Genomic DNA, 25,125 nt, shown 5'->3' with positions numbered 1-25,125 from the left:
ATCAACTCCAGCATTGTGCAGGAGTTTTTGCCTGTTTCACCACTCTAACTCCAGGTAAATAAGTAAATATATCCGTCCTAAGGGTTTTTTCTCTTGTCGAAGCCAAACTGTTTCCACCACACTGCCCCACGTGTTTTCCGGTTCACAACTTTCATCACCAGAATTGGAAGAAGAAGCATCCTGTTCGGTATTCGATGACTCAGATTGGACTTTGCAATGGCTGAAGTTGTCGGTCTCCGAAAAATCATCTTCTGAATCAATCTCTATTTCACTGTCAGATTGTACTTCTTCCAGTAGACGAAGAAGTCTGGCTTGCTGGGCCTCGAAATCCATTATCTGCAAATAGTTATTGTCATAAGTTATAAAATACAATGTGAGGAATATATATATTTGGGAACAACAATCAACAAGAGTGGGCGCACCGAAAAAGAGATAGAGCAAAGAATCGTTTAAGGAAAAAGGGTGATAGGATGCCTAAACCCAATGCTATGGTCAAAAGAACTATCAAATCAAAGAAAGCATCTCCTCTTTAACTCCATCTTTAAAAGTATAGTGCTCTATGGATGCGAAACATGGCAACTTACTAAATCCCTTGAGCGACGCCTACTTGCATTGGAAATGGACTTCTGGAGAAGATCAGCTAGAAAATCAAGGCTTGATAGAATACGAAATGACCATATCAGAAATATAATGGGAGTCAAGTCAACCATCATTGACGAAATTCAAAGGAGACAACTGATCTGGTATGGTCATGTGAAAAGAATGGACGACGACAGGCTGCCAAACCAAATTTTAAAATGGACGCCAAGGGAAAGAAGGAAGAGAGGAAGGCCAAAACAATCCTGGCTGGGCGGCATTCAGAAGGCAATGTCGGAAAGAAACCTTCACCCTGGCGAATGGAATGACCGACGTAGCTGGAAACTGGGAACCGGAAGGCGGAGAACGCTATAAAAAACCGGGATAATAAAATAAAATATAAAATACAATGTAAAGAAATTATTCAAGTATATAGCACACTATTTAATCAAGTTGTAACAGTAAATAAACAAATAAAAGTTAAAATACTCACCAAAAAATTACTAACTGATTTGGTAGCGCCGGGTCTCCTGAACCCGAATTATCCACTTTAGAAAAAACAGAAGATTGTAGTACCCTGTTCAAACGCCTGAGTTGTACTGCCGGAGAAGATAAGATAGAAACATAGCTGGATTGTTTTGTTCACAGCGCTATTGCCAACGAAGTTCTGTGCAGTTAAAGGTAGGTTCGGGTTTCACAGACCCGGCACTACCACCGCAGGGTTAAAAACGCAAAAAAACTCAAATTATAGAGTGCATTTTTAAATTATTTTTAAACTCTGCCTTTTTCTCCGTGTAACCCGAAAAAGATAAGATAATAAGAAAGAAAATGTTTTCTTATCTGATAAGAGTTTTTTTGACAAATATTTTGATTTTTTTCATTACTGCAGCAAAAAACTATCAGAGATAGCACTACTAAGTTAGGTTGATAGCGCGAGTATCACCTTTCATGTGCCCTTTAACCCTGTACCTTTTAAAAACTAAAGATTTTGAATTGATGTGATCAATGTGCTTTTAGAGTCCTTCAAATTTCCTTTACCATGGTTTTTGAATGGATAATGTATCTTTAAAATGAACGGACTTATTGTAAAAAAACCAAACAACTTTTTTTCCAATTTTAGAGCACCTAGCTACAGTTTTTCTCTACTTTTATATTTTCCATCATGGGGGTAGCTTTAAGGGATGTAAAATTACAAAAAGATATTTTTATTGTAATTTATAAATATTTTTATTGTCATTTATGTAAATGACAAAAAAGTATCAATGACATGTAAATAAAGGGATACATAAATGATATGTCCAAATGTATTTTTATTTATTTTTTTTTTAATAAAGATCGGGGTTGTTTTTAAAGGCTGAAAAATGAAAAAACGAAAAATAACATTGACCCAAAATACCGATATAAAATCAATTTAAATTAGATATTAAATTAATTTAAAATATTAATAAATCGCTTTTTTACATATTTTGTTATCAAAGGTGGTTTGTAATGGTTAAATTATTCAGCCAACCAACAGTAATGTCTTAAAATATAAAAAGATCTTTATTTAACTTCATCAAACGATTTAAAGCCTATTAAGTACTTTGATTTACGTTACAACTACTTTTATTCAATATTGGTAATAAGGGGTAGTTTTCACCCATAAAAAAGAGTAAGCATTTATCGGCATAAGGTAGACTTTGAATTAGGAAGTAAGTGGAGCCCATTCCCAAAATTTCATCAAAATCGATGCATTAGGATAGAACTCGGGGGTAATATCCTATTTTTGCTCTCATTTGTTGTACTATTAGTCGTCTTGATATTCAGCTATCACATCTTGGCAGAGGATAAGAGCAATTCGAATAGTGAAGTGTTTCTTTTTCACCTTCAATGCTAGAGTCTAGCCGCTAGTTTAACTGTTAATTCACTTCTTTAGCGTTTAATCAAGATACATCGTGCAAGATCTTTTTTGTTGTTTTGTTCTGCTGTTGGGAACCAGAAATATACTCCAGTCACTGTGGAGGAAAAGAGGTCAATACCTCTAAATTTTTTATAACTGAATCGATTTTGCTAATAATTTGGAATTAGGCTTATCTTACCTCCCTCTTTAAAAGTTATATATGCAATAGGTGAGCTTTTTATTTTTAAGGGGTGAAATCACCCCTTATTGAAAATAATGAAAAAAATTTATATTAAAGCATTTTATGGATTTAAATCGTGTTAAATTAGGTAATTGAAATATTGTCAATTATATTAATGGATATTGTGTACATTCTCAACCCTTAAATAATCTTAAAAACCACCCCTTTTAATAATAATAATTGTAAAAAATCGTTTAACAGGTTCAAACGCTTTTGTAGTGCATTTATATCATCTACAATATAATTCTCTGCTTATATAAAATAATTTTGGTTGATTGCATCACTTCAACCCTTAAAAACTACCCCCTATGTCAAAATATATAAAAAAAATCTTTTTAAACAACTTCAAAAGTTTTTAATGTACATTTATATTTAAAAATTCCTTTCTTATCAATAAAATATTTTTTGATTGGTTGCTTATTTTCAACCCTTAAAAACCACCTCTATGCTCACGAAACAAATTCCCCTTTGGTAAATGTCTAAATAAAAAAATTAAGTATACTCATGCTGTTTTTATTGTAAAAAATTATGCATGAAAATACTTTACATTAGAAAGTATACAAAATATATTTACAAAAATAAAAATTATTTACAATATATCAAATTATTCATTATCTGAAACGTCATTCTCGTCGTGTTCTAACTCCACCTCTTCGTCTATTGCAGTACAGTTTTGACAATTGTCGCCAGAGCATGTTCCACACGTAGCACTGCAAAATAGACCTAGTGTACGACAGCCACACGCTGAGCCGCAACCCTTTTTGCAATTGCAAAAAATCAGTTTCAATAGTTCTTCTGGTGCAGGTGAACTTGTCATTTTTATTGGTTGTAAAATATCATCATTCTTGAACCATCCCCAATCCGTTATATCAATCTCTTTGTTTCCAAGCCATATCTGAGTTTGTAAATAAACTCTTTTGATATGCTCATTCAGGGCACTTACAGTTGGTACAAGAAATGATAATCTAACTGCACTATTTTTCGTTGTGGCTTTAATAAACGTTTCGTATCGCATTTGTTCAAGTAATGATGAATAATCTTTGACCTTATTCATTTTGTTCATGTGGGTGTCTTTGGCAAGGCCATACAGCAAAATTGTACAGTATCTCCCAGCTTCTAAAATTTCTTCGAGATCTGAAGTACTCCTGTCATTGGCACTCATTGGCGGCTTGCCCACGCAACTTCAAAGGAGTGTCGGTTCTCTGTGTTCGTTAGTTCTCTGAAGCAAATGTTCAGTTTAGAGGTGCCTATATTATATACATAACATATATATGTATGTTTGTATGTATGTATTATATACATATTTGTGTGAGTGTTAGTGTGTCTGTTACCAGTTTTTCGAATATACTTGAATAAAGCATTTATATATACAGAAAATAAGTTGATGCTCCAAAATATAAATAACATGTTCCAAAATTTTTTTAGAATACCTCCGTTAATTTTTAAGCTACAGTGTCCATTAAAAAAATATTTTGAAGGTAATTTCAAAAGCTACAAGACTAAGTAGATTAAAATATGTTAAAATTCTTTCTTTTTAAATAGTAAAGGGCCAAAGTGCTGATTACAGGTGTGTCAGCCGCTGTATCTCAAACTTCAATTGGCTATATCTCTATAATTTTTCGAGCTACAACAAAAATATAAAAATCAAAATTTTTGTTAAGAAAAAAACTACATTTTGGTATAGAACCATTTTTCACGTATCTCTTATAGTTTTAGATTTATTTTAAAAAAATGTAAATTTTTAGATAATTAAAAAAAAAGATTTTTTAATTTAAACATGATTTTTTAAAAAAATACTCATTTTAAACAGGCTAAACTTTTAAAACTTATAAATAACACTAAAATAAAATGAACTGTAGAAGATATACGTTTAATTTCAATTCTGATCGAAATAAGGTTACTTATACTGCTCGTTTTTTTTTAAAACGCTAGAGTAGTTCAAATTCTTTCCTTCGTATTTCGCTTTGTTTTAATCGAAATGGCTTTTAACATAGCTCATTTTAAAGGTTTTTTCTAGCTCTTTAAAAAGTGTTGTATGAGTTTTTATCAAAAAAGATGTCCATTTTCCGATATGTGATGTTAAATGCATCGAGTATAGTATCCCAAAAACAAAAAGTCATCTTCAAACAATTATAAATCGCTTAATATTGTAGTTATAAAACTTAATGAAAAAACATTCTCTTTGTTTTTTTTTATAAGCTTTTTTTTGCTTTATATAGATTTTTCCATAAAACGCTTTGTTTTTGAGTTATTCGTACAAAATCATTGGAAAACATGTTCTTTTTTGCGAAAAGTTTACTTTTTCAAGTGCGTATAACTCAAAAAGTATTAATTTAGCGAAAAAAATTTATATGACATTTTTTGTTTAAAATTTGATTCTATATCAATTCCCTGGGTTATTTTGAGTATAAAAAGTTCAACCTCCTAGATGGGGTGCCAACCACCCCAGGGGTAGAAGCACACATCGACACCATATAACTTATGTTTTTTCAGTAATTTACTACCTACTGTAAAAATTTCAGATAAATCGGTGCAGTTATAAAAAATTTAAAGGGAAAATGCCACAGTAACTGGACTAATATGCAAAAACACACCAACAACTTGTTTGTTTTCTTGCTTGTGTCGTTTATGATACTTCTTCAACTTAGTTTTAAATAATCTAAGAAAAAACGACCAATCTTACATACAATTACAATTTATCTATAATGTTAGGGGTATTTTTGGATCCCTTTTTCTGAATTGACATAATATTCGATGTTACTTTTTTCCAATTCAAACTTCTTCCAAACAATCGAAAGGCGAGACAATAAAGAAACGATTATATTGGATTCTAATTGAAAGCTATAAACTTGATTTAAAAAGTAAATAAAGGAAGTCTCGTATAAATATATAATTTATGAAGCATACTATTTTTAAATATGTTCTATACTATATTTGCTTTTTTAATCAACTCACTACCTATATACGTAATGTGTTATTTAATTGTCACTTTATCCAATAATCATTTATTTAATCAGCATTTTGTCAAGGCAATTAGCCGATAAGCGAAGTCATTTATAATTTTTATTTAACTCTTTGAAACGGTTTTACACTTTTAGTTAACATTTCATTTACTTTTTTACTAACACAATTTATTACCAGGTACCATCGTTAAAAACAACACCGTAATACCGAAAAAATAAAAATTTTAAATTCAAAGTTCCTGTATTATATGGATAAGCGTCCCTTGAATGTTTTTCGGTGACATTGGTAGCTGAGAATTTCCAGATGGAACACATTTTTGAATATGTTTCTTCGTACGCAGCACTATTCCAGCCATAATAACTTTACATTTTTTACATTAAGCAGTCACTGATTTTTGTTATTATCTTTAACAACATCAAAATATGTCCAAATGGGATTTTTCTTTCTTCGTGTAGACGACATTTTTCAAAAAAGCACCAAACATCACAAAATAACTTCTTACAGTAGACGTTATTGCAGTACAGTAGCCAACTTGCAATGCGAATTTAGTGTTCCCCAGGCCAATAATTTCTCATTGCAATTGGTTTTCTTATTTCGGGGATTAACCGGCGCAGCCTCACATCGGCGGAGCGATTTAAGTTTTATTTGTTTAAAACATAAAATTTAAAAACAAAAAAACATGTTTTTTTGGATAAAATTCAAAAATACATGTTTTTTTTTCAACCCTGTGCAGCGGACAGGGTTGAAAAAAATAATAAACAAAAAAAACTTATGAACACCAATTTTTTTACTTAAAATAATTAAAACTAGAAAATACGAATATCCGAGTATCCCTAATAATTTGGTCACCCACTGCATGTAAATGTTGTTATTAGCATTTCACCATTGTCATTTATTACGTTTAACATGTAATCATGTGGTAAAAACACATTTGAAATGTAAATTGATTTTTAAAAGCGTCGTTTGAAAAAAATTGTACCTTCTAAATTAATATATTTCATCGCCCTAATTTTTGAATACTATCAGTAGCCCGACGACAAGTCTACGTATAAGAATCTCTCTCCAAGCAATTGGGTCTTGGCCAATCAAACAAGATGGAAACTTCTATCGATATTTAGCATTGTTGTCCCTCCTCTCTGGGTAGGAATTTCTTTTTTCAGACAAAAGTCTGTATTTGGTATATTGTGATAAATGTAGTCAATTCATCTCTTTCGGACTCATATTTAGAAATTTCTTTGTGTGATCTGGATTATATGTTTATTTCATCAGAATCTGAGGTAGAATCTTTACTAGGTTCATAATCAGACTCTTGAGGCAGCATGAGGTTCTTACTCGGCTTCATTTCCAGAAATATCTGAGAGCTTTTCAATTTATTTTTGAAGTTCTTTTTGAGTTAGGAAAACGTCTTCTTGCCAAAGTAAGTCTGCAACCAATTAATACGAATGGTATAAATACGACCCGGTGTACACTACCTACTACTGGGACCATAGAGTTTCGCTTAGAAATTATGGTAAAATCGATGAAAACTATATTGAAATTAAACAATACTATATCACTTTCCCTTGTTAATCGGCAACTAAATTATATAAAATCTATTAAAAACAGAGCAGACACTTTTATTTACTAAAATTATATTTTTTTACGAGGTACTGAGCACTTGTTTTTGTTAACACTTCTAGGTTGTAGATGCGATATGTTTGGTTGCATATTAATAGGTAATTAATAAGGATTATCCAAAAATACGGATGCGTTCAAATAACTTGGACTTTTGGGACAAATAGATACCAACAGATTTTTTGAAATTCGGTGGAATATATATGTCCCCACAATATGTAAAATTAATTTATTTTATTCTGTCAGCAAATTCTACTGTTCTATCAAAATCGTCATCTAACAAATCTTTAACTAATTTTTATTTTGTATGGGTGAAACTTTATGTAGGGTATTACTCTATGAATGTAGACGAAGTAATCTTTTAATAGTTGAGAAATACAGTTAGCCATTTATATAATTATTAGATATTACCTATAGACATTGATTATTACATAAAATGTATGCCAAAGTACTAAATCTTAATATATTTTTAGATATCTGCAAACCTATTTCGGACATTACCTCCAAGTGAAAATCCTGACTTTGATCCAGAAGAAGATGATCCTACATTGGAAGCGAGCTGGCCTCATCTCCAATTGGTTTATGAATTTTTTCTAAGATTCTTAGAGAGTTCAGACTTTCAACCGACAATAGGAAAACGTGTGATTGACCAGAAATTTGTTCTGCAGCTGCTAGAATTGTTTGATTCAGAAGATCCAAGGGAGCGAGATTTTCTTAAGACAGTATTGCATCGTATATATGGAAAATTTTTAGGCCTTCGAGCCTTCATTCGAAAACAAATTAATAATATATTTTTGAGGTAATTATTTTTATTTTCTAATAATTCTATAAGCAGTAACAAAAAAACTATCTTTACGTATACAAATATTTATTATTTTCCATCTTCTTGATTTACGTCTCAATATGTGCACAATAAAACAAAAAAACTACACTCAATTTAACAGTTGATACTGCTTTTGCTATAAAATTATTTTTCGTGTTAGTTTGTACTTCAATCTGCTTTATTTACTATCTTTAATGGGAATTAACTACAATTTCAGTTGAAAATACGTTTATTTTGACGTTTTAAAACCATTTAAATCTTTATGTATGAGAGATTAATAAAAATAAATTGACACAAGTTAAAGATACAAATTCTAAGCAATTCATAGACATTATCACATTTTAAATTAAAAATAATTCAGTGTTCTACTCTGCTCATTATTGGAAATTAATCGCACACACTTTTCCCAATTTTCCTGTTGTCTGCCATTGTAAATGAAAAGTTGATTATAGCAACGCATAGTTTTAGTAATTCAACCTTTCATCATCATCAGTAGCACAACGACCCTTTGTGCGTCTTGGTCTGTTCTCAGATCTTTCGCCATTACGATCTATGGACTTTAAGCTTCCAGTTTTAAAGTTTTTACCTCACCTATCATATCCCTTCTGCTTCTATCTATGATATCAACATCATCACCAACTGCTATTATTTGTACACTTTTTGTTATTATTCTTCCCCTGTTGACTGTTGATTCTCTCTTGATTTTTTCTACGGTGATGTTAAAGATGATACAGGATAGGTCGTCTCCTTGACTTAATCCTCTCTTAGTAGAGATTGTATCTGTTAATTAATTTTGGATTCTGATTTTTGTTTCTTTAATAATCGTAATCAGTTGCGTTGGTATTCTAAACTCTTTTAGTGTTTGGATCAGGAATCTTCGATTGATATTAATATAGACACTCTCAAAGTCAATGAAGAAGTAGTGCGGGTCTATATCAAATTCACCAGTTTTTTCTATGATTTGCCTCAGTGTAAAGATTTAATCTATTGTTGATTTCTGCTGTTGAATTGCTCGATAATTTCTACATTGGAGTTGGTCTCCCTTTTTGTGTAATGGCACGATTATTCCGATGTTCCCGTTTCAGTGGAAGTTGTTTATTTTTCCATTTGCTCAGTAGTTCCTCCATTGCGCTGAATTATGAGTCTCCGCCTTCTTTTATCAGTTCTGCACTAATAGTCTCTGATCCAGGTGAGTTATTGTTTTTTAATTTTTTGACAGCTGCTTTCACTTCGGCTACTGAAAGTGGGTTTGTTTCTCTTTTGTCTCGATAATCCAGTTCAATTTCGTCAATTCATCGCTATTCTCTTCGAATTTTTCCCTAAAGAAATTCCTGTTCTTGGTTTAAAATCCCATCTATTCTTGTTCAATTTTTGGAAGAATTTTGTAGTTTTTGTCGTTTTGTTCAATTTTTGTAGTTTACGAAAATCCCATTCTGTGTTTTCTCTTTATTTTCTTCAGTGTATTTTTTCTCTTCCTTTCTTAATCTCTTATATTCTTATTCTGTGTCGTTGTTGCATTCGCCGATATGTGGTTCTTTTTCTTTGTTATCTTCAAGCTTTTGTCGATTTTCTAATGTTCTTTTTATAATTTTTCTATATTCTGCATTTCTGCTGTTTTCTTTTAATTCATTTTCCATTTCTACAACCCCCAACTTAAAGGACCAGGGATTTTTCTGTTAGGGTTACTATACCTTAGTCGAGGAGATCCAGTTACGAAGCTGGAGACTCGTCTTGTGTTCTTTTCCTTTAGCTTCATTCAGGGAGTATCACGAGTAGGTGTGAATAGAACTTGATAGAAGAGTCCTCCGCATGATGGTTCATTGTATGTGCAGGGATGGGCGTTTCTCAGGTTTTTGAAGCATCCACTCTTCGGCCAGGTGAATTACCACCCAGACCCATACTAACCATTTACTCCTCAGTGTAGTAGTTTCACCTTTAACAAACCTCATATAACATTTAATATTTTATTCTGCTGTAGCCAAAGATCACTTTTCAACCAATAATTGTAGATAAAGGAGTCGTTTGGCAGGAGAGATCTTTCTAGACTGCCGCCTGAGAGGTTTTCTGTATATGCCCTACATATATATTGCTGTCGAGCCCTTTTTGGGTTTAATATCTACAGTGAACCTTTAATATCTACAGTGAAGCGGTATTTAAAGAAGCGCTCTCAGATTCAATAGAAGGTATATCTATCAATGGAGAAGTTTTGAATAACTTGCGTTTTGCAGACGATACAGTAATAATGACTGATAAAAACAATGGTTTACAAAACGCAATACAACGACTTAATGAATGCTGTTATGAATACGAACTAAGGTTGAATTTGAAAAAAACTAAATGCATGATCATGACTAAATCAGCAGATGCAAACATCCAATTGATTGTTGAGGATACTGTAATTGAGAGTGTGGATACCTACAAATACTTAGGAATATGGATAACATCAAATGTAGACCAAACCAAAGAAATTAAGACACATATTGAAATAGCATGTGCATCATTCGTTGAACTTAAAAAGTTTCTTTGTTGTCGGGATTTAAGATTAGGACTTCGCCTAAGAATGCTTCGGTGTTACGTATTCGCTACTAACCTTTATGGCTTGAAGGCATGGACATTAAAACAAGTGCATCTAAAAAAGTTGGCCGCCTAATTTTTGTGCTACAGAAGAATCCTACGAATATCATGGATTCAAAGAATATTAAACGCAGAAGTTACTAGAAGAATAAGAAATGAAGCTGAAATAATAGTGACTATCAAAAGAAGAAAACTTGAGTACTTAGGCCATGTTATGAGAGGGCAAGGATACTCATTATTGCAGCTTATTATGCAAGGCAAAATTCGAGGAAAGCGAAATGTGGGAAGACGAAGAATATCGTGGCTTAAGAACTTGAGGAAATGATTTGAATGTAGTAGTGCAGAACTATTTAGAGCGGCAGTCAACAGGTTCCGCATAGCCATGATGATTTCCAACCACAAAAAGTCATTGTGGAATCTGCTCACCTAAAAATTCTTTATTTGGATGAGACATAGCGACACTTGTGAAGTTCATAAAAGATTGATTAGCTTTTTCTGGTTGACACTGGAAAACACGGTTGACTATCAGGACATTACAACATAATTGTTTGAGAATTGATTTACAGCTAAATTACTACCAAAAATACCACTAAATCGAGTAACTATGAAAAACAATTCCAGCTACCACTATCGAAGGGTAAATAAAGTCCCGTGTTTCACTGACAACAGATGAATAATCCATGAGTTATGCTTGAACATGATATGTAGAAGGGTTTTACTTAGCGGATTATTATGTCAAAAAAAATACTTGAAATAAGCCAATCATTTTCTATGAAAATGTTCCTCTTTCTATTGTCTGTTTAATGAATTTGATTAAATATATACTGCATGAGCTAAACACATCGGTAGGAAGGATTAATTAAAAATAGAAAACTTTTTTGTAAATATAGCTCTGTTACCCAGAGAAATAAATGTGAATTTGGATGACGATAGTGATACTGAAACCAACTTGAGGTTGGATAATGTGTGATGGGAAGTTAATTTTACAAATATGATAAGTATATTAATGTTTTCTTTTCTGTTTTTATTATCTAACTTAGAACCACAAATTTATTTGTTAAATGCAACATAGAATGCATTAGAAGGTAAAATAAATGAGACAAATTCCATATTGTTTCTATTACTAAGCTAATAGCTGTGAGCAACTACAACTTTTCTTTGCTCTATCTTCCCCAATAAGTGTTTATCTTATCATTAATTTATAATAATCAGGCTCTTAAATCTTTGATCAAACATTCGAGTACCTATTATATATGTTTAAACCAGTTTTTAAATAAATAAAATGGAAAAAGACTGTATGACTTGTACACACTTCTAAAATACATATAGGTCAAACCGGCAACAGGAGTATGTTCTCAAAAAATTGGATGCCACATACCATCTTCAGAGCTTCGTCTTTAAATAACTCATGGAAGAGTTATTACTATCACTGAACAATGGTTTTGGATTGTAAATAATGACTTAATCAATGTGAGTGTGAGCTCATAACGAAATAATTATAACTTAAGATTCTACATAGGAATTGTTTGGTAATATGAATAATTTAGATGTCACACCAGAAGAGAAGCAAGGAAAAAGAGCTGATAAATCCATGCCAACTGTGCTTGTAGTCTAATAGAATGAAACATTGGAAGATGCACTGTGACATAGGCTAGCATTGTTTTGTGAATGGTTAAAGAATGTATGAGATTTATTAATTTAAAATATGAGTTCAACTATAAAAAAAGGTCGGTTCTTTTTTATTTAAGTATATGTTTTCTTTTAGGTTTGTGTATGAGACTGAACATTTTAACGGAGTTGGTGAACTTTTAGAAATCTTAGGTTCCATAATAAATGGGTTTGCGTTACCGCTAAAAGTTGAACACAAGCAGTTCCTGGTAAAGGTACTAATACCTTTACATAAGGTTAAGTGCCTGTCACTCTATCACGCGCAGCTAGCCTATTGTGTTGTACAATTCTTAGAAAAAGACCCGAGCTTGACGGAACCTGTCGTTAGAGGCCTTCTCAAATATTGGCCAAAGACTTGTAGTCAAAAAGAAGTGATGTTTTTGGGAGAAATTGAAGAAGTTCTAGACGTTATTGAACCATCCCAGTTTTTGCGCATTCAGGAACCACTGTTTAGGCAAATATCTAAATGTGTTTCCAGTCCACATTTCCAGGTAAGATTATATTTTAATATTAATTTATTTATTTAAATATATTACACATGACATTCTAGAAGTAACTCAAGGGTATTCCCTTAAATGCCATATTTTTATTCTGGAATTGAACAATATTTAATTAAAAAAAAAAATGAAATAACTATCTATGAACATGTACTAACTATTATAATGTTGGGACAAAGCTTTTCATTTTTGCTTCGAGATTATTTACTGCAAACATTTTGGTCTAATCCAGCTCTTTAGCAACACAATGTGGTCATATATAACAGTTGTCAAACCCTACTACTACTTATGACGCTCTAGTTAAATGAAATGTACGGACTTGCATATAAATCATAGATACTATGAGATTATGCTCAACTGCAGCCTTCTCTTAAGACTGCTAACTAAGTGCCTTTACCATATTATGGGCTCAGTATGTAAAACTCGGCGCCTTATTAGACATCTAGAGATTCTAATGGTTGGAGCAATTCAATCCTTGATGCCCACATAGCTGGATTTCAAATTCACACGAAATGTCATTATTAACAATTATTGTGAGTTAACATTCGCTCAAATCACAAGGTCCCCTCACTTATTATACCTAGGTCAAAAATACATGAGGGAGTAGAGATCGAGAGGTTAATCAATAGTCCTGAAATAGTCCCTGCATCTCTTTCTAACTTGCCAGGTTTATCGACCACGTGGCCTAAATGACCAATGAGAAGGTCACGATAAACCTGGCCCATTAGACAGAGATGCAGGGACTGCTTTGTGTCAGTTTCCTGTGTCGCACTGGGGGAACGCGACTGTATTCAAGTAGCCAGTCTATCTTGTATTATATGTCTATGACCAAAGGTGTTTACAATGTTATGTCATTTCACAAAATTAAAGATTGACACACTTGGCCGCAATGTTATAGGCAACAGCCTGCTTTGGCTGAAAAGATATGATGGTGGATTTTTGTCATGTGGAATTTTAAATTCTGATGATTCTGTGTTCTACATTATATGAACACCTTGTCAACACCTTTGGAAGTTATACACTCTAACAAAATTCTTAAATATTTTTAGTTAAAAATCTAATTATCATTACAATCAATTGTGACTGAATCCCATATAAACACAATATTTAATCATTAGTCATCGGAAATACTTCTCAATATTACAAGCGGAATTATTAGCAGTAAATTTTGCTCAAGATTCACTGAAAAAAGCTGTACTAAAGTCTACAACTTGTGAATCCCTAATAGTCCTTTAAGCAACTAACGAAACACACCAAATGCAAATTTGTTATACGTGACAGGGCATAAATGCCGTAGCAAAAATATCCGTAATCTTAGAGAAATTCTTTTATGCCCTGGCACATACGAGGTGATTCAATGAAACGGTATAATTTCAAACAAACAGAAAGAAAACTGAAAAAAAGAGCTGTTTATTAAATTTAATAAAAAAAATGTATACTGCACTTCTTCTTAAGGTGCCTTCTCCATTACTGAAGGTTGGCTATAACTACAGCAAATTGCTCTCTATCTTGAGCTGTTCTTAGTATCGAATTCGTGTCCATGCCTGTAAAGTCTCTTGCATGTTTCAGCCAGGAGCATTTTCTTCTTCCTGGACCTCTTCTTCCTTCCACTTTCCATTCCATTATCAGTCGTAGGAATTTGTATTTTTCTCCTCTGTCAATATGTCCTAGGTAACTCGTTTTTCTGGATTTTACAATATTTAGGAGTACTCTCTCAGTCCCCATTCCTCTCAGCACCTCGTTGTTGGTCACATGCTCTGTCCAAAAGATCTTCATCATCCCACATTTCAAAGGTTTCTACACGTCTCATACTTGTGATTCTGAGAGTCCATGTTTCCACTCCGTATAGCAATATGGAATAAATGAATGTTTTTACAAATTGGTATCGGATATCCAACGATAAGGTAGAGTTTATTACGAATTTTTTCATTCTTTGAAAAGCGGACCTAGCATACTCTATACGAGCACGTATTTCAACTTCGTAGTCAAGATCGTTTGTTATCCAGCAACCAAGATACTGGAATTTTTGTACAGGTTCTTTCTGTTTGTTGTATATACGAATATTAATGTCGGCATTTGATGCACGTCTAACGGTCATTACTTTTGTTTTATTTGTGTTTATATTCAGCCCCAAGCTATCTCCCTCTCTGGTTTCTTCTTTAGCCTTAAGTAATCCAACTTTGGACATAGGCCTCCTCCAAATCAATCCAGTGTTTTCTATTTTGCGCCACTTCCAGTTGTGTCCGCCGATCCTCTCTGGTTATGGCACTCAAAAGTCGTTGCAAACCCTCAGCACTGTCCGCAAAATGACGGTGTCGACTGTGTATCTTAAGTTGCTTACATATTCTCCGTTGATTTTTATTCCTTCTTCGATATTTTCAAGGGCCTTTTTCTAAGATCTTTTCGGAATATATGTTAAACAATAGTGGAGAGAGTACACAGCCCTGGCGAACTCCTCTTTTATTGACATTTCTGCTGTCATACGATGATACGATTGTCTATTTTAATCGACGCCATTTTTGATCCCAATATAGGTTTTTAATTAGGGCCACCGTGTTATGGGTTGTGTTACCATGTTGTGTTAGGGTTTCTATGAGTTCTTGTGTATTTTACTCGATCAATCGCTTTTTTGTAGTCGATAAAACAGAGAAACACGTCTTTTCGTTGATTTCAGCATTTTTGTAGTAATATCTGGAGGTTAAATAATGCATCCCTCGTACCAAGCACCATACGAAATCCAAATTGATTGTCGCTCAGATTTCTTTCGCATTCTCTGTACATACTTTGATGTACAATGTTGAGTAAAATTTTCAGAAAATAGCTCATCAGGGTAATTAATCTGAACTGTGAGCATCTATTTGCTTTATTTTTCTTGGGTATAGTTATAAATGTCGATCTAAGCCAGTCTTCTGGGAAGATTACAGTGGTATATATTTTATTAAATAGTATTGAAATACTGAAGATTTTCTTCATTAATAAGTTTTATCATCTCTACATATATCTCATCTGGACCTGAGGCCTTTCGTGGCTTTGCTGTATTGATTGTTTTTGTAACTTCCGATGTTAATATATCAATATTAATATATTCCGATGTATACTGCACATATGGAAATTCATGTTTAAGTGAAGAAATATTCAGTTTTTGAAGAACAGTTGTGACACTGCCACCTCTTTTCTATGATGTTCAACCACTACTTTCAAAAGTTCGTAACCCAGGTCTGAAAACCTTGCTAGACGGAACTGGAGCGCGGGGCGTCAAATGGTGTGTAAACGAAACGCTCGTTGTACACACACTTTCACCATATTTGTAATAAGCGTTCACAGCAAATGTGCGTTGTTCACCGACCACTTCTCCATGATAACTAAACTCTAAACTTCCCACTCCCCAGCTTCACAACGTTTACGTCACAGGCCTGCGGCTCCTCTACTTTTTCGTCAGCAGCGTTGCCAAATCGTACCGTTTCACCTAATCACCTGTTATAATAACTTTGTATTTGTTATGCTTCGTTAGTTTCTTAAGTCACTATTACGGATTCACAAATTGTAGACTTGGGAATGGGCTAGTTCTTGTTTTATCGGACCAGCATAATTCTGCATTATCTAAAAAGCCGCACTGTTCAACATTGCAAAAAATGGTAAAAGGAACTTAGTGCAAACTATTGACAAAATATATGAAGACCAAGCAAAAAGTAATTAGAGATATGAAAAGAAATAAGGCTCCGGGAGACGATGAAATTCTAATTGAAATGTTAAAAGAAGGAGGGGAAAAGATAAAAGACTACCTAAAAATACTTTTCAATAAATGTTTGTTTGAAGGACAAATACCGCAAGAGTGGAACATGGCAACTACAATTCTGATATATAAGAAAGGAATAGATCAAAATTAGCTAACTATAGACCAATATCTCTCTTGTCACAAATCTATAAAACTTTCATTAAGGTGATCACAACTAGACTAAACAACAAATTTGATGCATACCAACCAGTTGAACAGGCAGGATTTAGAAAGGGGTACAGCACAACCGACCACCTTCACACCCTTAAAATATTGATAGAAAAGACCAATGAATACATTCTTCCAATATACCTAGCGTTTGTTGACTATGAAAAAGCGTTTGACAACATAGAACTATGGGCAGTGGAAGAAGCGCTAGTTAATTGCCAAATAGATTCACGGTACAGAATGTTAATCCACAATATATATCAAAACGCCACTATGAGAATTCAGCTAAACAGAGATTTGCAAACTCCATTAATTAGAATTTGTAGAGGTGTCAGACAAGGGGATACAATCTCACCCAAACTATTTACTCTGGCGTTCTAAGACATTTTTAAATCTATAGACTGGGACAATAAAGGGATTTGTATAAACGGGAAATATTTAAATCATCTAAGATTCGCCGATGATGTACTCCTGATAGCAACAACTATGGAACAATTACGAATATTGATTTCAGACCTAGAAAAAACATCTCTTGAGAAAGGACTAAAAATGAATCCAAAGAAAACTAAAATAATGACTAATACAGAAGACAGATCCGTAATTACCATAGGTGTAACAAACATAGAACATGTCCAAGAATATATTTACTTAGGACAAGCTATCAGAGCAGACAAAAGTAACCAGACTAAAGAAATAACCAGAAGAATAATAATGGGGTGGGCTGCATTCGGAAAACTCATCATATACTATCAAAAACCAAAAAATACCTTTAAAATTAAGAACGAAGGTATTTAATGCATGCGTCCTACCTGTTCTGACATATGGTGCCCAGACGTGGACGTGTACCAAGAGCAATTTAGATAGAATAAAGAAAACTCAAAGATCTATGGAAAGACAAATGTTGGGAATATGGTTGAGAGATAAAAAGAGGAACGAGTGGATAAGATGCAAAACCGAAACAACAGACGCTGTCGAACATGTATTGAAATTAAAATGGAAATGGGCCGGGCATAACGAAAGATATCAGGATGGAAGATGAAATAAAGAAATTGGCCGCTGGAGACCATATACTGCAAAAAGGTCAAGAGGTCGACCGCAAATGAGATGGAAAGATGACATTGAGCAAAGCGCAGGTCCAATGTGGAAAAGACAAACAGAAGACAGAGACAAATGGGAGAGGCCTATATTCAACACATGAATAGATTTTGGGCTATAGATAGATAGATGAAGACCAAGCCAAAGATAAGCAAAATTATGTCATGTCTGGTTTAACTGTCCAGCACTATCACTGCGCATTTCTGCACAATTCATTGAATTCCCGTTCTTTCTTTTAATTAATATTTTGTCTATTTATTATACATGTTAAATACAAACCATCTAAAAAATTTTCTTCAACTAAACTTCTAGATATAAGCAAAATTATAATCATTTTTAAACATTTACTTTGGAAACATTTTAAAAATATTATACACCACATTTAAACTAAATAATTAATTTATATTATTCCAGGTGGCAGAGAGAGCTTTATACTTCTGGAACAACGAGTATATTATGTCTCTGATGGAAGAAAATAACCGTGTTATAATGCCAATTATGTTCCCAGCATTGTATCGTATATCCAAAGAACACTGGAACCAGACTATAGTCGCACTTGTATACAATGTTCTTAAAACATTTATGGAAATGAACTCTAAACTTTTCGATGAACTTACAGTCAGTTACAAAGCTGAAAGGCAAAAGTAAGTAATTTTTTGTTTAAACGTTGTATATAATGTTTACTATTCTTAATAAATTTTAATGGAGTTTCTTAGATTGTGGTTTTAGTATGTCTATATTTTTCTAAATTGTTAGTTCTTATTTTTCCCCAATTTCAAATGTTAATAAAACTTGGTTTAGTTTCTTTTAGCTAGTTTTTTTCTTTTAGTTTTTCTATACTAGTCTAAATTAGTAAAGAGACGCTAGTTCTGGGTGCGCAGTGACAAAATTAGAAAAATTGTTGAAAGCTTCATTATCTTTGAATTCACAGAACAATTACATTCATACAATTGGCTGTCTACTTTTGTGTAGTTTTGATATAAATATGAAAACTATGCGAAAACGTTCGAAATTATAAAACGCAGGAAGTAATCAATAACGTTTTAAAATTTACAAAAAATGAAGCATTTAATATTTGTACCTGTATTTCCTTACCAAAGATTTGTATATCCTTTGGCACGATTTACTAATAAAATAGTAAATGGTTACTTCTGAAAACTCCTGAGAAAAAGTCTACAGGTGGTCCTATTTCATTCAAGAGTTTTCGGAGGTATTGTGTAATGTCATTAATAAAACGATCGAAAAACGGTAAAGCAGCAGGACCTGGAGACATCCCAATTGAGTTGGAAAAGTATGGACCAAAAATATTACATGAGATGTTGGTCCAACTATTTTTTAACAAATGCTTAAAAGGACAAAATATCCCTGATGATTGGAATGTTGAATACATCAGCTCAATATTCAAGAAAGGGGATAAACGCAAATGCTCTAATTATAGGGGAATAACTGTTATCAGCTCAGTGGGGAGGTTGTATGGTCAAATAATAAAAGAAAGAATAGAATCAGAATATGAAGACACAGAAGAACAAAATGGATTTCGTGCAGGAAGATCATGCACTGGTGGTAGATTCGTTCTGCAGCAGCTAATCAAAAAACGAAAGGCAAGGAATCTATCTACCCACCTATTGTTTGTAGATTTAGAGAAGGCATATGATACGGTACCTTCGAAAAAACTGTTTCAGACATTGACGAACGTAGGTCTCAGTAGAGAGTATGTGGATGCTATCGCAAATATATAAAAAAATGCAAGAAGTGTCGTTAAAGAAGGAAACTTTATATCTGAATAATTTCCAATAACAAAGGGGCTTAAACAAGGATGTTGTCTATCTCCGACCTTATTTAAAATATATATTCAATCATCGCTAGAGCAGTGGAGGAAACAAGTATCCGGAATGTGAATAGACATAGGCGGTAGTAAATGTCTAAACTTTATTTTTGGTTGATGATCAGGTACTTGTAGCGAATAATGAGGAAGACATGGACTACATGTTTAGAAAACTAAAGAAAGAATATGAAAAATGGGGCCTCAATATGAATATGTCAAAGACATAGTATCTTAAAATAGGAGATGATGAAGAAGATCCAGATTTAGAAATTAGAAACACAAAAACCAGCAATGAATATAAATATTTCAGATCTACAATATCTAAAGAAGGCACCATCAAAAGAAACATCCAAAACAGAACACAGCCGGGAAATTGAAATTCAAAAGCCCATAGCAAACAATAATAAATTAACAGAAATTGTATTCTCATTGGAAATAAAATAGGGATAAGCTGTCGGAGAAGACTTGGCAACAGTGTCTTGAATTTGCTAAAGACGTGCATCTCCGTCTTGTACTTTTTTTTTTATCATCTGCGCACTCGCTGCTCTTCGCTATTTTGGGTTAGTGTACTTCAAAAATAGTATTATGTAATGTGTATTGACATCTTTGAATTTAAAGGAAAAATTTGAACTAGCTCCTCTATTACATATTTAGTACTAATGAAAACCAGGTTTATTTATGATGATCTCTTTATTGTTTTGTTATAACAGTGGCTTTGGATAAGAAAATAATGATAATATTCATCATCATCATCATCCAGCCCCGTTTTCACATCCATTGTTGGATATAGGCCTCCTCCAAACGTCTCCAGTTCTCTCTATCTCTAGCTGCTGCAATCCAGTTTGTTTCTATTCTCCTTAGGTCGTCGGTCCATCGGGTGGGTGGTCTGCCTCGACTTCGCTTGTCGGCTCTTGGTCTCCACTCCAATAATCTCTTCGTCCATCTTCCGTCTTCCATTCTAGCAACATGTCCAGCCCACCTCCACTTTTGTTTATTGATTCGCAGTATAATATCGTCAACGCCAGTTCGTCGGCGTATCTCCTCATTTCTCACGCGATCTTTCAAGGTCAGACCCAGCATTGATCTCTCCATTCGCCTTTGTGTTACCCTCAGTTTTTCGGCAGTAGCTTTCGTTAAAGTTAGGGTCTCTGCTCCGTAGGTCAAGACTGGTAGGATGCATTGGTTAAATGCCTTTCTTTTCAGGTGAATTGGAGTATTTGTTTTAAAAATGTCTCTCATCCTTCCATATGCCGCCCATCCCAACGTGATTCGTCTATTTAGCTCGCAGGTTTGGTTGTCTCTGGTTATTCTGATTTCATGACCCAAGTATGTGTATTTATCGATTAATTCTACCTTGTTGTTATTGATCTGTATCTCTTCGCTGGGAACCATATTGGTCATCATTTTGGTTTTCTCGAAATTTATCTCCAGCCCAGTTTCTTGTAGTATGTAATTCAGTTCTTGGAGCATGTCTTTGATCTCTCCCAGATTATCTGACAGAAGCACGATATCGTCCGCAAAACGTAGATGGTTTAATCTTTCTCCATCGATGGATATTCCTTTCTGTTGCCATGTTAGTCTTTTAAATGCATACTCAAGAACGGTAATGAACAACTTTGGTGACATGGTATCACCTTGCCTAACTCCCCTTTTTATCTTTATCTTATTAGTTGCTGAATGTAGACTTATGGTTGTTGTGGCATTTTCATATATATTTTTAACTATATTACAATATCTGTGGTCGACCCTGCAATCTTGTAGTGCTCTTAAGATGGACGGTAATTCCACTGTATCAAACGCCTTTTTAAAGTCTACAAATATCAATGCCAAGGGACGGTTATATTCGTTAGTTTTTTCTATCAGGGTTTTTAGGCACTGCAGGTGATCATTTGTGCCGTAATTAGGGCGGAAACCGGCTTGTTCCCGAGGTTGGTAAAAATCCAGCTTTGTCTCTAATCTGTTCGTTATTATTCGGGTGTATAATTTATAAAGATGGTTAAGGAGACTGATTGGTCTGTATCTTTCCAGGTCTGCTATATCTCCCTTCTTGTGTAAGAGTACAGTTATTGAATTATTCCACTTTGTTGGGATATTTTGATTCCATAGACATAGATTAAAGAGCTTTTGAATTTTGGTTATCAGTACTGAGCCTCCTATCTTTACCGCTTCCGTGACGACACCGTCCTCCCCCGGAGCTTTGTTATTCTTCATCTTTTTTAGAGCCTTGTAAATTTCGTCCAAGGAGATTTCTGGGATATCTTCGGAACCCTGATTTTGAACCTTCCTCTGCTGATATTCAACTATATCTAGAGTCGATTGGTTGCTATATAATGTCCCATAGAATGATTCCACAATTTGTAACAAATGTTCTCTGTTTGATGTGATGTTGCCATTTCTATCCTTGAGTTTGACTATTTGTTTATTTCCATTTGTGAGTTTGCGTCTCATTATTTTCATACTCTTATTTTCCTCAATAGTTTTGATGATTTTCTCATCTCTGTATTTTCTTAGGTCTTTTCTTATTTCTCTTGATACTTCCTTGTTTATTTTATTTATATCGTCGTTACTAGAGTTTTCGTCGCTTCTCAGTATTCTTCTTTGTTCCATTTTTTTCTGTGTGTCCAGACTAATTTTGTAACTCTAGTGGATACTGATTGGACAGTTTTTAGATTTCCTGCTAGCTGTTTGTTTATAAAGAATCCGACGCCTCCTACTGACTTATGTTGTTCTCCGTGATAGTAAAACAAGTGACCGGATTTTAGGGTCTCGAGGCCTTCACCTCGCCTTCTCACTTCACTAACTCCGACGATGTCCCATTTGATCTTTTCTAATTCTTTTTCCATTTCTTTAAAGCTTTCATCAGAAAGTAGAGTTCTAGTATTCATGGTTGCAATTTTGAAAACTGTTTGTTTTTTAAAGCATACTCTTGTCAAATTTGTGTCCCCCCCAGAATCCTTGGGACAGACTGATAAATCAGTGTGAGAGTGTCTACTCACCTGGGGTAGTTTCCGTTTTGTTTTAAAATCTGACATTTGTAAGGGTTTTTGGCTAAGTTCAATGCCACGCGAGCCACTGCGTGTTGGCAAGGTTTCAGTTTCAGCCGCCCACTCTGGGTCAGACGCTGCTGCTGTCGCAGTATCACAGCCGCTTAACTCATAATGTGAGTGACGCCTGTGAGTATCTGGAATTAAGCCTACAGGATTTTTACTTCCCATAGCCTTAATCCAGTAATGACATTACTGCTGCCTAATGTCATATCCTCAGTTGATCCGCGGGTACTTATTTGGCAATGCCTTATTCGTACCTGTCCTGCATATCTGCAGGAACTTTCCCTATCAGCCATATGGGACGTGCCGTGTCGAGGTTGAGGACATCCCCCGTCCAGTCTGTCTTCCGCGGAGTACAGAAGAGCCCCTACTCAGTTCAGAGCTCCTCCTCCGCGAAAGCTAAGACCGACACGGCCGAATGATAATATTAGCAATAGTTAATTTGGCTGATATTTTTTCTCTTATTCTTCTTCTGATTTCTTTCAGCCTTTTTCAAAAGGAAGTGTGTTGAACATTGGTGGATTTAAAGGCTCCTCCGTATTTTCTATAATATTGTGTGCTATTCATCGGAATGATCAACTTTATTGCTGCTATAATAGTGGATGTAGGTAATACATCATAAATGGTGCTACATCCCTATCGTGCAGACTCGGCCGTGCCAAGTTTCTTTCGCCACTCAGTGCTATCTATGTTATAATCTCTTCATCCACTTCCCAACAGTTGTGACATTTGGGGACTGATGTTTCTGGCTCTGTTGTTGGATGTTGATGCCATCATTTTGGTTTTTTCTTAATTTCTTTGTAGGCCCATATTTTTTTAGGTATTTGAGAAAATGGTGTACATTTCTTCTAACTTACCTGTTGTACAAGCAAGTAGGTCTAAATCATCTGTATAGGCCATAATTTGTGATGTAGCCCTTACCATTCTTATCATTTTATCGAAAATGTAGAATTCGTCCTTGACTTTATACAATTTACTTCATATCACATCATCATAGGCGGATTTAAAAGCTATGAAGAGATGGTTGGTATAAATATTGAATTCGTTGATTTTTTTCCAGTATATGTTTCAGCACAAAAATCTGGTCCGTTATTGATCGACCAGACTTAAACCACTTTGATATTCACCAAGAAGCTTCTTTGTACAGGTACTCACTTAGGCGACCATATAAGATACTCGAAAATATCTTTTGTTCTGTGTTAAGGACTCCTATAGTTTCTGCATTCCAATTGATCACCCATTTTGTGTAACAGACAAATAATTCCAGTACACTCTCTTCTGGGATTTGTTCCCCATTCCAAGTTCTTTCTATTATTGTGTGTATCTGATTAGCTAGAGTATGGACCTCAGATTTATTAAGTTCTGCAGATATACTGTCACTTTCTGGAGAGTGGTTATTTTTTAGACGTTTATTGTATTCGGTACTTTTTGAATTGATGAAGGTTCAAATGGTGTACTGTTTCTTGCGCCTGGAGGTGGTAGATTTTGATCTTCTACTTCGATTGGAAGTAGCTCTTTATAGTGTTCCAGCCACCTATCTAATAGTTCCTCTTTTGTGTTGAGTATATATGCCTCATTAGTTTTACATATTCTCAGCCTTGGTTTAAATTCATTTCTTGCATTATTCAGTGATCTATAGAATTTTCTGGTATGATTTTGCGTTTTTAACATCTTAAGTTCTTCCAATCTGTGCAAGTACTTCTCCTCTCTCCTGAGATCTTTATAATTTTGTTGTGTTCTTTGCTGCTTAGATAGAGGCCTTAAATAATTAAAGAATCATAATTTTAGCATTGATTAATTTGGCTAACATTTTTTAAAGTGACGTGTCCTTTTGAAGGTAGTAGCCATCATGATTATTTGTATTTTGTTTACCTATTCTTCTCTCTAACACAAAAACCCGGGGTTTTTGTTTTATCTCTGTTTAAATCGTAGGCCAACTTCTTTTGCCAACAAGTTTTTGTGAGTTTAATATCTTCTTCTGTATATAAGTTCGGCCATGGCATTCTACCTACATCTTCACTCTTATGATGCTATCATATGCTTGGTTAAAATCTATATATAACTGGTGTAATGTATTCTGTATAGTGCTGCTCTGAAAAGTTGGATGAACCAATCTTTGAGACGGCAATTCGCTGTATTCTCTTTTTTGTAGTAAATTTAATTTCAGATTCTTTTCAGTTTTTTGCAGTTTTTACTTCTATTTTAATCCCTAGATGTTGGTCTCTGAAATTGGTCATTGCCTTTTTTAGTTTGTTTGTGTTTATTGTGTCAATTGCTAAGCCTGTTATTACGATATTGTTTTCTTTTTTTTTTTGTTCATTCAGCATTCATATTGTTTTGGATATCTATTATTTGATGTCGAATTTCTCTGTTTTCTCT

At 34.0% G+C, this 25,125-nt stretch overlaps 1 protein-coding gene across 4 annotated transcripts in view; it reads left to right on the top strand.

The window, feature by feature from the left end:
- The window catches only part of wdb (serine/threonine-protein phosphatase regulatory subunit widerborst), a 105,286-nt gene that overhangs the window by 54,598 nt on the left and 25,563 nt on the right, over positions 1-25,125 (top strand). For all 4 annotated transcript variants that reach the window (XM_072523651.1, XM_072523650.1, XM_072523653.1 and 1 more), the window contains exons 3-5: positions 7,748-8,073; positions 12,437-12,830; positions 18,289-18,518. In XM_072523651.1, the coding sequence (XP_072379752.1) occupies positions 7,748-8,073; positions 12,437-12,830; positions 18,289-18,518 (950 nt within the window). The remainder of the gene's footprint in view (positions 1-7,747; positions 8,074-12,436; positions 12,831-18,288; positions 18,519-25,125) is intronic.

The sequence above is a fragment of the Diabrotica undecimpunctata genome, chromosome 2 (assembly GCF_040954645.1).
Source record: "Diabrotica undecimpunctata isolate CICGRU chromosome 2, icDiaUnde3, whole genome shotgun sequence".
Lineage (NCBI taxonomy): Eukaryota > Metazoa > Arthropoda > Insecta > Coleoptera > Chrysomelidae > Diabrotica > Diabrotica undecimpunctata.
The sequence above is the reverse complement of the archived record's forward strand: the minus strand, read 5'-3'. Positions and strand labels throughout refer to the sequence as shown.